At 34.3% G+C, this 15376-nt stretch overlaps 1 protein-coding gene across 2 annotated transcripts in view; it reads left to right on the top strand.

The window, feature by feature from the left end:
* The window catches only part of LIPI (lipase I), a 63979-nt gene extending 49309 nt beyond the window's left edge, over positions 1–14670 (top strand). For both annotated transcript variants that reach the window (XM_049710557.1, XM_049710556.1), the window contains exon 9: positions 8794–14670. In XM_049710557.1, coding sequence (XP_049566514.1) covers positions 8794–8881 — 88 coding nt within the window. In that variant the 3' untranslated portion in view covers positions 8882–14670. The remainder of the gene's footprint in view (positions 1–8793) is intronic.
* Positions 14671–15376: the final 706 nt, after the last annotated feature.

Genomic DNA, 15376 nt, shown 5'->3' with positions numbered 1-15376 from the left:
TGAGGGTAATATTACCCGAAAGGGATAGATGCTTGGTGGCAAAAATAACAGACCACTACAGAGAGACTGAAAATATTTTGATAAGTCAGCAAAACATTAATTAAACATTGATTGTCTGGCTTGTAATATATCTTACTAAAGTTAAATATTGATTTAACTAAAAAATATAATTCTGACTGGCCGACACAATTAACTTGTGAATGAAAGCAATAAATGAATAGCTAAGCTAGAGCACTCAAATTCAGATCTTTCAGGGTCTGGATACTTCAAACAATTTGGGGGTAAGTTAGGTTTTTTAAACAGCTATGTTTATAGTTCTGCATGACTATAATGTAATATTTTGACTGACAAGACAATGTGAGATTAAACATTGAAGTAACTCCTCAAATAATTTACTCCAGTATCATGAGGGTTTATGTATAAATTTAGACGTTTGTCCTTTTTCAAATTAATTAAACATTTAAATCTATAATTTTGTAGCTTTGGCCTCTATGCTTTACTTACTTCATGGTAACTTCTTTTGTTAATTTAGTATTTCATTTCATTAAATAGTTTCAATATTCTTTTGAAAATATTATACATGAAGCTTAGATTTAATGAGGGTAAGTATTTGGTTAAGAACAGCCAAAGAACTGTCTTTAGAGAGTAACCTCAGAAAACCAATTTACAGTTATACTATTTGTGCTGAACTCATTAACACTTCATTTTTTGTCTTTTAAACTGCCTGGTTAAAAGGCCAAGGGTACTTTGGGAGAATGTGGGGATTGGAACGCTAGAATTGTGAAGGGCGTTTAAAGGTAACAATTTTGGCAAAACTGTTTTACATTTTTACAAAGTTTGTTCACTCATTCTGAAGCCTGTCCCCCATCTTCACTCTCCACAGCCCATTTTCTCGAGGGTCCTCAAATGGTGCTCTAGGTCTGTGTAATGTTGAGAGGTGACACAGATAAAGAATTCCAAAAAATGTCAACAGTGTGAATAGCCACTGTGTGTTTCTATATGTAATGTAAACTATGCCTCATATAAGAATAAGGTTTTAGGATGACTGGAAATGAGCTTCTTTTGTATACCATTAGAGTATTGAACAAAGAGGTTACTATACCTAAATATTTTTAGAAATTCAATATTTTATTTACCATATATAGGGACAAGATACTTTATTCATATTCTACTTCTAAAATTATTTATCTTAGATTAAAATTTTGTTGCAGTTATATAAATTTTTAAAAAATATTTGATAATTAAGATAAGTGATTATCTTTTTTTTTTTTTTTTTTTTTTGCGGCACGTGGACCTCTCACTGTTGTGGCCTCTCCCGTTGCGGAGCACAGGCTCCGGATGCGCAGGCTCAGTGGCCATGGCTCAGGGGCCCAGCCGCTCCGCGGCATGTGGGATCTTCCCAGACCGGGGCACGAACCCGTGTCCCCTGCATCGTCAGGCGGACTCTCAACCATTGCGCCACCAGGGAAGCCCAGTAATTATCTTTTTAATTTGCCTAAAGTTATGACATAATTTTAAATGGTAATTGTATAATTGGACATTGTAAGCAAGAAATTTCAGGTTATAATCCTAAAAACTACAGCACATATATTTTCACTATGCTGTAAGATACAATTATAGTTATTATATAAATACCCAATAATTGATACAAATCTTAATAAAATTTGATTAAAAGTACATTACATAAATATATAAATATAAATGCATTTTACAATCAACCTGCGTTCACAAAATAGTTGCTTTTCTTTCTATATTTGCCTTGCAATATGTTCCATATGTTTTCAGTGACATTATATATGTGAAGTATACATTCGGCTCATAGCAGATACTCTTAGACTTCTTTTTTTTTTTTTTTTTTTTGCGGTACGTGGGCCTCTCACTGTTGTGGCCTCTCCCGTTGCGGAGTGCAGGCTCCGGATGCGCAGGCTCAGCGGCCATGGCTCACGGGCCCAGCCGCTCTGCGGCATGTGGGATCTTCCCGGACCGGGGCACGAACCCGTGTCCCCTGCATCGGCAGGCGGACTCTCAACCACTGCACCACCAGGGAAGCCCCCAGATGCTCAGTTAGTAGCAATCCTTTCGTTTCATTTTTATTCCCTTCTTTTGTTTGTCCCCAATTTAACTCTTATTATACCTCCTTTTATCTATAAATACACAGCTCAAGCAATAGACTGGCCCAGCCCATAATTATATGAAAAATATCGGCCTGTTTTGCTGAGGTAATTCATCAATAAAATGCTTTATTCCCAATAAGTCTGTGAAACTATGTCACATTCTCCAACCATAAAAACACTTCTACCTTTTTGTAAAAGTTCCATTCATTAATACTTTGTAAACTTCTTATCCAAACTCTCTATTCACTTCTACCACACTTCCCACTCTTATAATGTAGTGATCAGAATCCTCACCCATCAGAGTTTTGGGGGTATAGGAAGACTCTCAGCAGAGTTAAGAACTTCAGAAAAAGAAATCTGCATTGATTGCAAATTTATCTCATAAAGTGGAATTTATCTTGTGAGTTATTTGCCCTAAACTCAATTTAACCTTCTCCTTTAGGGAACTAGTAATATAAGAAGGAGGATTTTTAGTTTTTTTCCCAAGATGCATGTTTTGGATGATGCATGTGATTTAAGGAAACATTATTGTGTACAAAGGATTGATTACTTCTTCGAAAGGATATCCCAGAGAAGTTTGTTTTAATATTAGTGAACTTCTTTCAAGATGAATTATAGTGGTTAAATTTATTTAGCATCTACTACATCCCAAATGCTATTTTTACAATTTTTGCAACAACCCCATGAGTTAAGTATTTTCTTTGTTTTACTAGTAAGGGAACAGAAACTCAGAGGCTTTATAACATGTCTAAGGTTTCTCAGCTGAGAAGTGCCTTTGCAATGACTCGAAGCCAAACTTTTCTTGGCTTTTTTCATTTGTTGTTTTCTTTGCTTTTAGTTGCTGCTCTTTTTATAGGAATAACAGTTTTTCACTAATTAATATAGTCAATTATTCCCACTGTGGAACATTTGGAAAATTTAATTCATATATAATCCCACAACTAAGAGATAACACTTAATATTTTGTCATACTTACTTATAGTCACACATGCTACAGTTGAATCATGAATTTAACTATTTACATTGAATTATAAGCAGGCTTTTTGTGTAGAATCATGCAGCTTATTCACTACAATAATAGCTTCAAGGATCACTGTTCACACAGATAATAATGTGACCACATTGGACTTGGAGCTGTGCAACATCGTGTACCTGGTTATAAGCAATCTTTCTCTTTTTAACTGTAAGTTAATGACTCAATATATTTCATCTTTTGTAGAATATTCAACTTAGATTTTCCTTTATGTTGAATACTTTTTCCCCAATTTTTGTTTTTCATAAACAGTATCCATGTATAGACAACTATCTGCACTTTAAACAAGTGCCTTTTTTATATTCATAGAAAGAACATTTTCAAATCTTTTACCTCACCACATGATGTTCACACCTTGACTCAGAATGTCGGTGACCCAACAGTCATAGGTTGCTCCATTTATTTCTCTTTTTCAAGTCACTTATAAGAGGAAAAGAAAGTGTAAAGGCAGACAGGTATGTCCACTATTATATTTGATTCACTGTCTCCTTAATCTTGTTTTACACAGACAAATGTTATATACAACTCCTTCATTGGTTAAGTAAGAAATGCGGTAAAGTCATTGGGATAGGCCACAGAGAAAAAAAATAAGCATGCATGTCATTTTAATTTTTATGTAAAATCTAAACAGTGGATAGACTATGAAAATTTACTAAATTTACAAAATTTACATGCAATTACTTCTACTCAGGGGGAAAAAAACCTAAAATACATTTTGTGGGTGGTTAACAAAACTCTTAACATTCCCTGTTGGCTGTGAATGCTAACAGATGCTTGGATGAAATATGTGCTTTAAAGTTTAATTACCTAGATAATTGCAGTAACCATTTAGTTGCTTTTCCCATTTAGATCTGTCCATACAGATAATGTGCAATTAATGAGAATTAGCACTGCCAAATCATTGGGAATGTGAGTTATAAAAATATGATGCCTTATGGTCCAGACTAAACTGTATATCTACTCAATCACTAATTAGCTATCTGTAACAAACTATGATAGAGACTACACAAACAACATAGTTCTTCTGAGCTTTTCCAGTGGACTAGGCTTTCAAACTTAGGAACTGAGAGGAATATTCAAGTGGTGGTACCTGGATGACTTCCTGAGAAAAGGTGAACTAAATCTACTTTTAAAAACTTTACTTAATAAGTAAAATGTACTCTTTTTGGTATACAGTTCTATGAGTTTTAATAAGTGCATAGAGTCATATAACCACCACCACAATTAAGATATAGAACATTTCCATCAATCATAAAAACTGCCTTGTGCTGCCCCTTTATTTTCAACTCCCCATGCCCACTCTCTGACAACCTCTGCACCTAGATTTGCCCTTTCCAGAACATTATATAAATGGAATCATATAGTATGTTGCCCTATAAGTGTGGCTTCTTTCACTTTTAGACAATTAAAATTCATCCATGTTGTTGCCTATATCAGTGGAATGTTATTGCTGAATAGTATTTTATTGTATGGATATACCACAGTTCCTTTATCCATTCACCAGTTGGAGGAAATATAATTTGTTCATAATTTTTGATATCTGTCCATGACCAAAGCCAACATAAATATTTGCCTGCAGGTTTTTATGTGAACATACGTTTTCATTTCTCTTAGATAAACACCTAGAAGAGAGACTGTGGGGTCATATTGTGAGTGTATGTTTAACTTTATAAGAAACTGACAGACTTTTCCAAGGTGACTGTACATTTTGTATTCCCACTGGCACTTATCAGAGTTCTACTGCTCTCTTACACCAAAACTGCACCTTCAACAGTTTTTTTGTTGTTTGTTTTTTATTTTTGCTGTTCTAATACTTGTGTAGAGGTAGCTCACTGTGTTTTTAATTTGCATTTCTCAAATGACAAATGATGTTGATGACTTCTGCCATTTAATTGAGGGTATCTGCATCTTTAAATTTAATGTAATTGTAGATATATTTGGGTTTAAATCTATCATCTTGCTATTTTGTTTTCTGTTTGTCCCATCTGTTCTTTGTTCCTAATTTCTCATTGTCTGCCTTCTTTTGGTAAATTGAGGAGTCTTATGATTACATTTGATCTTCTTTGTGGGTTTATTATCTATAACTGTTTATTTTAGTGGTTTCTTTGGGGTTTATATTATAATCTTTATTTTATCATAGTGTACCTTCAAGTGAATTTTACTACTTTACATATAACATGAGAGCCTTACAGTAGTATACTTCCATTTCTCTCTTGTGCTGTTATTGGCATACATTTTAATTATACATATGCTAAGATTTCTATAATACAGTGCATCACTTTTCTTCAAAGAGTTATGTCCATTAAAGATACATAAATCATTAGGAAAAGTCTTATATATTTTTTCCATATCGTTACCATTCCTGGTGCACTTCTAACCCTTATGTAGATGCATATTTCCATCTGGTATAATTTATCTTATAACAAAAGGAGTTCCTTTAAGATTTTTTTGTAGGATCTGATAGTTGTGAATTCTTTCAACTTTTGTGTGTCTGAAAAAGTCTTTATGACGTCTTTATTTTGAAAGATAATTTCTCTGTGTATAGAATTCTAGTTTGATGGTTGTTGTTTTACTTTCAGTACGTTAAGAATGTTGCTGTACAGTCTTAGACCATGCATTGATCTTAATGAGAAATATACTACTATCCTTCCTTTGTTCCTATGAGGAAAATAAGCCTCTTTTCTCTGGCTGGTTTTAAGATTTTCTCCTTATCACTGATTTTAAGCAGTTTGATTCCATGTGGCTTTTTGGAATTTTTTTTCATATCTCTTGTGTTTACTGTTTGACCTTATTGGATCCATGGGTTTACGGATTTCATCAGATTTTATGTAAATTTTTAACTCTTTTTGAAATATCTTTTTCTATGCCCCTACTCTCTCCTCTCCCTTTGGGGACTCTAATTTCAAGTTTATTAGGCTGCTTGAAGTTGTCCCACAGTTCACTGATACTCTGTGAAGTTCTAAATTTCATTTACTCCCTACATTTCATTTTGAATAGTTTCTGTTGTTGTGTCTTCAAGTTCACTATTCTTTTCTTCTGCAATGTCTAAGTTGATATTTATCCTATCCGGGGTATTTTTCAACTCAGATATTATAGTTTTCACCTATGGAAGTTTGATTTGACTCTCTTAATATCTCTTATGTCTCTACCTAGCTATTTGAACATATGAAATACAGTTATAATAACTCTTTGAATACCTTTGTCTGCTGATTCTCACATCTATGCTAGTTCTCGGGTGGTTTCAGTTGGTTGACCCTCATATGGTTCCATTTTCCTGCTTCTTTGCATGCTTGGTAATTCTTGATGAGACACCAGACATTGTGTATTTCATCATGTTAGGTGCTCCATATTTTTGTATTCTTATAAATATTCATTCTTCAGGTTAATTCTCAAGATGCTGTTAAGTTACTTTTAAACAGGTTGATTCTTTGAGGTCCTGCCTTCAAGGTGTTTTAGGCAGGACTGGAGTAGTGCTAAGTTTAGGGTTAATTACCCCCACTACTGAGGCAAGACCATTCTATTCTTTTTACCTGATCATCTGGCAGGTAGGAACAGACACCTTTGTTAATTATGGGAACCTTATCCTAAGTAAGTTTTAAAAATACTAGATGCATAGATGTGGTGATATGTTGTACAAAAGCCCTAGGGAGCTTTTTTAAATAAAGAAGCATGTCTATTCCCTGTAATTTGGTAGAATATATATGGATTAAAATTAAAAGCTAATTGTATTTGAATTTTAGAGAGATTTTTTAACACTTGGATTTCTTCTATTATTTTTTATTAAAGTTTATACTTTATCAATGTACTGTGCTCATTTCTGCTAATTTGTGGTAAACAAAGCATTAGAAATGCAATATTCCGTGCTCTTTTTTTAAATTAAAAAAATCCACTAAATAGTCTTCTTCCTATGATAGTTCAACATATATCACATAGTTTTTTCTAAATATAGAGTTTAAAAATTTTGATTCGAGGAGAAGGAACTATTAATAACATAGGATAAATGATCTCAAAATCAGAGTCCTGGCAGTAGAACCAGATAGGCTTTTCACAATGTAAAAACAAAGAAAATTAATTTTTCTCATATGTTTTGGTAAAATTTCACTTTGGTAGGCGTAATGAACCTGACTAAACTGTTTTGTAATGCTTGCAGAAGCTTTGTAAAATGTGGAATATTTAATAAAAATATACATTTACTATATTGAACATATTTCAATGGTAACAGGGTTATGAGCTTTTGTTTTTTTGTAGAAAATAAGAGCACACTTGCCATAATATTGTATTATGAATATGTGAATAGAACAATTACTTAATGACTGAGGTAATTTATTAATAAGTCTAATAACACCCTTGTCCTATGATGACAACTTAAAAATTAGGTAGATCAGGGATATCCATAACACTGAAGGCTCACTCACTGAATAAAGGCTGTAGCAGGCTAGATTAAAAATTGACATAAGTATATATGTATTTGTTAGGGGACGTGGTAAAGTCATTCTTCCACTTATTTCTTAATAATGGAGAAAGGATTATATCTGAGTTTTCGATTATGTTCTGAACTCCAACAGTTTAACGAAAAGCTACTTTTGCTAATATCTAAGAATCAGAATCTTATCAGATTGAGGTACTGTCATTTCATATTTACTTCTATACTATTAAAATTAAAATTCCTAGATGCATTTATTATTTCAAGTGGAAAATATTGTAGTATTCTATATCAGCTTTTAGAATTAAAGATGAATATGTTCATATTTTACTACTTTTCAAATATTAGCAGATATAGGAAATTGATTTAAAATGGAAGAATTTAACCTAACAACACTGTTGATATTTTTAAAACATGTTCAACAATGTCTTAATCCAGCTAGAAGGAGACAGACAGCAATATATCTCTTGAACTAGAGCAGTGCATATGTCAAATAAAGGCGAACTACCAGCACCTGTGCAGTTGAATTGCTCCCTTTTCCTTGACTAAGTTAGTATGGCTGATACAGGAAATTTCCATTTATTACACCACTTTTTCCTTTAGCTCCTTTCCTGAATTTTGACCAATCTTTGCTTATTCTAGTTGATTGCTTTTTTGAAGTTTTCAAGACATTAACAGGAAGATAAATCACGAGACAAGATGCCTGATTCACCACAGTGACGTGACTTCTCAGAAACCTTCAAATACTAAATACACAATTTCTCCAAGATATAGAATACTTTAAATGTTATTATTTCCATTTTAGCAGGTGGCAGAGGATTGATTAAAATATTTGGCAAAATTGTCTGTGCAATTCAGCCCAACTCTTCCATGGTGGCTTTCATGGTAGAAGAAGTGGCCCAGCCACTAAGAGTTGAGTTCAGGTTTCAGCTATTTCAGTATCCAAAAGTATTTCCCATTCAATGTAAGTTTTCCAGTGAAGCAGCAAAGAGAGAAGATGTTGAAGCACAGAGAATTTTTTCTTTCTCACAAATACTGTGTCTATTCATCCCTATGTAGACAAATTAGATGGAGTAGAAATGATCCCAGAGGTTTATCTCAACTCCCTGCATTTAGAGAACTAGTTAGTCACAGGCATAGGGTATTCCAATATTTATGAGAAGAAAATAAATTTGCTGTTTTACTAATAGTTATTTTTTTCTCTCTGTTTTTCTCTTTCACAGACCACCACTATGCACTTATAATTTTGTACTTAAAGAAAGTGAGGAAATATTTCTCAGTCCAAATACATGCACACCAGATGAAATATAAAATGCCTTCTTCTATCAAATGTAACAACTTGTTTGTGAATTAAAGAACTTGTAAATGGAAACAACACAATTAGTATTTCTTTCAGAATGCATTGTTCAATCTGAAATTCAGATATTTCTACTTCTTGAATAAATTTTTAAGAATCAAAAATATAGAATATTTTTAAATGCATATGCTAAAGCATTCTGAATATATTTTAAAAGCTATTTATTTCTGTTTACCTTAATCAAATGTTTCTCATTGAATGTTTCTCTTAATTACTTAGTATTAATAGATAATATGTCTTCAGAAGAAGAGAGAAGCTTATTGCTTCAACACACTGTCTAAACAGTATCATTCTCCGCTCAGAATGCAGTAATAAATGAATTTTTTTAAAATTTGTAAATTTATCATTTTGAGAAGTCACTTGGATTAATGTAAATCTTGTAAACATAAATACACCTTCTGTTTAGTGAGCTATTTGGCATTTTGTAATGCTTTGTAAATAAAGACTTTGTTTCTGTGGAGCACAATAATCTATGGGCCTGAAATCCTTAATGTCAGATCTGGGGTCTACCATTTACTAATGGTGTGATCTTGAGTAACAAAATTTACCTCACCATGTTGCAGTTACCTAAGAATCTTTGTGAAGATTGATTCAACACTTTGACTAGTGTCTGCCCATAGTGATAATAATAATAAAAATAATAACAGCTAACGCTTACATACATCACTGTATTCTTGGCATAATTTGATACTTTATATACATCAATTCATTTAATCCCTACAAAAGCCCTATGAGATTGGCCTTGTTATCTCCACTGATGAAGAAACAGAGGCACAGAAATGTTAACTAATTTACCCAGGATTGGGTAGTTGTGTCCTTATACGATTATGGCCCACTCTAACGGACTCATTTTAATTTAATCACCTCTTTAAAGACCCTGTCTCTAAATATATTCACATTCTGAGGTACTGGGAGTTAGGGATTTAACATATGAATTTTGGGGGTAAAAAGTTCATCTCATAATACCTTCTATCACTCATTAGCTCCACAATGATGACCTTTGTGTAATGACATTTGAAGGTGAATTGGGACCATTATTGGTGCCTACCTGGAAAACACTGACGTGTAAGACCCTTGATGTATTATATGTGTGTTCCAGGCAGAAACAAGTAGAAGGCTCTTCACATTTTGCTTAGGGATTTAAGCAGTGCTGCCTGCACCTCTACTGTCTGTCAGTCCTTCTTGAAAATAGCTCCTTCAGGTTCTGCCTCAGCCCTTCACTCTACAGGCCTCTGACTCCAAGCAATAGATACTTCTCTCTCCTCTCTGTCACTTGGGCATTTGCTCACAAACTTCCCACATTCTTAAACAAAACCACGGACGCTTATGTAATTTCACTTTTCTAATCCCCCTCAAATAGTTCGTCAGATATCCCCAGAAATTTTGAATCTCAGTTTGTGACATTTAAAATTAAATAAAATGCATTCGAGATACGTTCCTAGGGGCAGAAATCCTGCTCCAGTATTTGTGACTGCTTAGGACCTCTGGGTAGCAGAGAAACAGTACCCGACTTGTCCCACAGCACATTAAATTAGGGCCCTGTAATCATCGTAAGAAAACTTCCTTGTCATAAGTGATGGAATCTTTCACAGATAAGTTGAAGATATAAACTTATGAAATGTTTATAGGTTTTCCTATTGCATTACCTTCACCAGTGTCCTAATACCCTCTACTTTTTTTAAGATGAACAATGAAAGGAAACCTTTGGAGCCTGTCTTCAGGGTGAGGGAAGTAAACTCCTCTGATCCACAAGTCTTCAAGCAATACTTTTAATCATCTTTGTTTTTTTCCAAATTTGTAGAAATCATAGATCAAAAATAGTAGTAAGAGGGAAAAAATTAACTGTTTGAACGACTGTGATGAAGCACAGGTATTTTTATAGCAATTATCTAGGACAACAGAAGGAACAGATAGCCATTACGCACAAAATGCGTTACACCAGGCTGCTTTGAAGACATGCTGCTCTGGGTCAGATACAGAAAGCTACAGAGAGAGGAGTTGTTTAAGTTCTTTATCCTTCAGGATGCCTACTTGGCATGCGTCATAGTCTCGAACTCAACATTGTCGTTCAAAGTCCTCTCAACAACATATAGTGTATTTTTAAGTTAATTTGAGGATTTATCTAATTAAATAACATGTTCCATATTTTACTGATGTGCCCTCTTTGTGTTTCCATTGAATAATAAACATTTTATTAAAAAAATAAATCCCCAACACAGCAACAAATCATACTTTGCTACACACAATAGTTGACTGAAATTTTAAGTGGACATAATCAAAGGGCAACTAGATTTTGTTTGTTTTAACAAACTACAATTTAAAAAAATTGCACCATTCAGATAAGTTGCAATACCAATCTAATTTACTGGATAATTGTTTAATTGTGTGTGTGTGCCCATTATTGACAAGGCACAATTATGTAAGCTTACAATCAGCCGTAATCATAAAAGTGTTGTCGCGAGTCATAACATTTATGGTCTATGCATTAATCCTGTTTTTTCTAATAATAATAATAGCAAGTACATAATGAGTAATTACTATATGCCAGTCTGTGTTTTAAGTCTTTCATTTGCAATATTTCATTTAGTCCTTACAAATGCCCTATCAGGTATGTTATTTTATCACCTTCAGTGACTAAGGGGAGAAATAGAAAAAAAAAAAATCCTTCAGACTATTACTTTCAATACTTGAAAGATATATTTGTTGTGTTTTGATAGTTATCTATTGGGTATTTATTAGGCATCCTGTAAATGTTTGTGAATGGGTGAACAGGAAGTCAAATGCTCTCAATAAAAAGCACAGGACAAAGGGGGAAGCCCAGCCCTGAAAAACTGTGATGTGGCCAGTGAGTGCCTGCCAACAGCCATGAAGCTTGCTGCACGGGAACATCCCAGCAAGTCATAAGACACATGTGCTGGTTTTCTGGTCTGTGCTTTCAGGATCTTAGGATGAAGATGCTGCTAAAAGTTACCAAATACCTGAATCCTTCCCCAAGATAGTATAACCTGCCTCTCCAAGTGGCATAAACAGAATTGTCAGAGGACATTAGGGGATGCCATTGGAGTTATGAAATGTAGGACTTCAGTGCACAGAGAGCATTTTCATTCATAATTTCTTTTATCCTATCAACATGTGGTACATGAAAAAAGAAGGATATATGGGAGGTTGAACAGCTGGTTATGCAGATGGTGTTGATGAGTTGAATTTGGATTTCTGTACCATGGCTTGAGTTTCTGGAATGTGAGGCTCTTGGCTGGGGGTAGGATTACATATCTCACAGGGACATGGAACAATGTGTTTGCATGTAGGCTAGCAGTCATGATTAAAGTGCTTTAAATGGAACATAATATTGCAGAAAGTGTTTGAAGATTCAAAGCAACAGATCATTCACCCAGATTCACTAGGACCCTTTGAAAACTCTTCCAGATTTCCTATTGATCCCCATCAGCACCTTCCAGCTCTTTAACTCAGGTTTACCCTTGCACCTTCCTTCACGCTTGGGCCCTTTCTTGGCCTTTTCCATGGTTAAGTTGTTATCTCTCCCAAACTCACTCCTTCCTTTGCTTTTGCCTCCTCCTCTGTTCCCCAAAGATGCTATTTCATGTCTCTGTTACAGCATAGGGTATTATAACTCTTTGCTTACTTGTTCATATCCATCACTAGAATGTGATCTTCCTGAGAGTAAGGAATTTTGTGTTATATATACATTTTTGTATTTTCAGGGTCTAGGTGAATGCCTGGTTTGTTTCAGGGGCTCCATAAACATCTGTTGGATGATAAATGCAAAATTAAATATATGAAGCAGTAAGTTTCTTTTTGGCTTAGCTGGGTAGGAGTGGGCAGACACCAATGATTGCTGGCTACTTAGAAGAACAAAATGTTTCAAGTGGTTCTGGTTAGAGATCAGAGAGCCCTCACGAAGATAATTTAAGATTATTTTTGTCTTACATTCTTTTCTAAGAATGTAGTAAAACCAGATTTGATTTTAATATTAGACAATGTTAGTCAAGACAATTATAGTATTTAAGAATAATTTGCATTTAGAATTAAAAAGTTCTTTTACATATATTGTTAAAGTATTAAAATATTAACATTCTAAACACAGATGAATTATAAATTTTAGGTTTTTCCTTAATAACTCTCTGGGAAAAGAAACAATTTGAAGGTTAAAAAAAAAAGTCTACTGCAGGCATAGATCCTGAAATCATTGGAACTTTGTCAGTGGAACCTGTCCTAAGTTTTCAAAGGAGTTTTTACTCTCTAATATTTATTAGTGTTGTGTTTCTTTTTAACACTTGGTAGTAGAGATGTTTAATTAGGAAAATGTCTATGGAAAAAGCTTTTTCAAGATAAGAGTTGTCAAAATTAATGAAGAGTGAAGAACTAGAAAGTGGGTTTACTCCTAGCAGAATACTCTTTAAATGGGGGATATGGGATGAGAAAGAGAGAGAGTGACAAAGAGAATCAGAATTTATTAAAAGTAATATTATTTTAATGTTTAAAGTAAATGTATTCTCAGAACCATGTGACCTGGGTCACTTCCCACAAGAAACTTTCCATCTAAATGCCAAGATACAGTTTTTGTTAAATAATGAGTTACTGAACATAGGGACTATCTTATTTCAACCTTATTTTCCCACAGCCTGTACCAAAAAACACTTGATCAATATTTATAGATTTGAATATAGGCACAGTCTTTCACATATGGTAAATGAAAATTATTTGAAAGACACCCCAGTGTTAGGGTGCTGGCAACCAACAGTGCTGGATTCACCCTTATCTCCCTTCCCATTGAACGAGTCAAGGAAATACACAGAATCTAGGTTTGAAAATCTCTGCAATCTAGGAAAACTGTTCACAATCTTCCAAACTTCAGGAGGAAACTATGATAATCAAAGTCAAATAGGACACTGAGGCAGACAGTTGAGCTGAGAATAAGGAGGAAGAGGTTGACCCACTGCTCTGTGATTCCATTTCACTTTCCAACTAGAGGTATATGGTCATTTATCTACTGGGAAGTAATTACTTTCTGAGAGCAAGAAAATTTTCACACTCTCCTCCATTATTTCACTTTCCAGTCATCAGGAGTCCCCAAGTCCAGGAAAATTATGCTGTTGGAAACAAATACAGACAGGCAATGATGGTCTGCCACCTGTGGTAAATTTTTTTTTTCAGTAATGGCCCGCAATTTGTTCAAATCTCCCTGTAACCATTCCTGTAGATAAGCCCCTCAAACCCTTCCTGTAGGCTTGAACATATGTCTTAATTTGGACACTGGTACAATAACGAAACGTGATGCAAGCTGAGTCCTGAAAAGTACCTGATACCACTGGATCCCAGAGACCTCAGTGGAAATGCCCAAGCTCGTCTCCTGGAAGGATGAGACACCAAATGGAGGAGAACTGAAACACCCCAGCCAACAAACGCCATCGAAAGGACTGACCACAGACACAGAGGCTGGCAGAGCTGGCCCAGACCTGAAGAAACACACAACCAACCCATGAAGTCATGAACTCTAAATAAAGCGGTGGTTGTTTTAGACACTGTTTTGGGACGGTTTGTTATACAGCAAAAGTTAAGCAATACACTTTCTGAAACTTGAAATAGGCAGAGCATGGATGACAGCAAGAAAAACTGTGTATTTTATATATATAATTGTTAGATAACAAACAAAATATAATATGTATCTTATAGAAGAATGTTATATAGGATACTTTAGTATAACATATTACAATAAAATATATTACCACCATCTGCAAACAATGTCGTGAGTTCTCCTTTCCAAAGTTATTAGATGATAATGCTGTCTACAAACAAAACACAATAAACTACCCTCATAACGTAAGAATGTAGTAGAGTGGTAGAATATAAAAGAATACACAGAAATTAATAACTTCCCTATATTATTAGCTAGAAAACATTGAAAATACAATTATAAAAGAGATCTACTTCACATTTGCAATGAAGTATAGTATACCTAGTTTGTTATTTTTTATAAAACATTAATTTTTATGTTTATAAACCTATCAATTATAGAAAAATGGAAAAATAAGTAAAATTTACAATCATAAAATCTTATCCTTGTGAGCATTTTTCTTAATTTCTCTCTCCCCACTTCACTGATTCACTCCAAACATGTATCTCTGTATAAAAAGGTACATTGAAAGATTTTTTAGATCATATTTGCCAGGAACTTAGAAATTCCTGAGACATTTCCTTACTTGCAGGCTAACAAATTTCTCTGCTATAGTTTCATGGATGCTGGCTGAAGATATATGATTTCTGACTCAGAGAAAAAAATAACCTCACAATAGCATAGGCTGAGTATCCAACTCTGACAGCTCCAGCTCTCACAGGGCAACACAAAGTGGGCCAAGTGATGCGTGAACACTGCAGTGCAGGAGAGCAACCCAAGCTTAGGGACGCTGATGCACTTCACTTGCAGAACT

The sequence above is a fragment of the Orcinus orca genome, chromosome 5, assembly GCF_937001465.1.
Source record: "Orcinus orca chromosome 5, mOrcOrc1.1, whole genome shotgun sequence".
In the NCBI taxonomy this organism is placed as follows: domain Eukaryota; kingdom Metazoa; phylum Chordata; class Mammalia; order Artiodactyla; family Delphinidae; genus Orcinus; species Orcinus orca.
The sequence above is the reverse complement of the archived record's forward strand: the minus strand, read 5'-3'. Positions and strand labels throughout refer to the sequence as shown.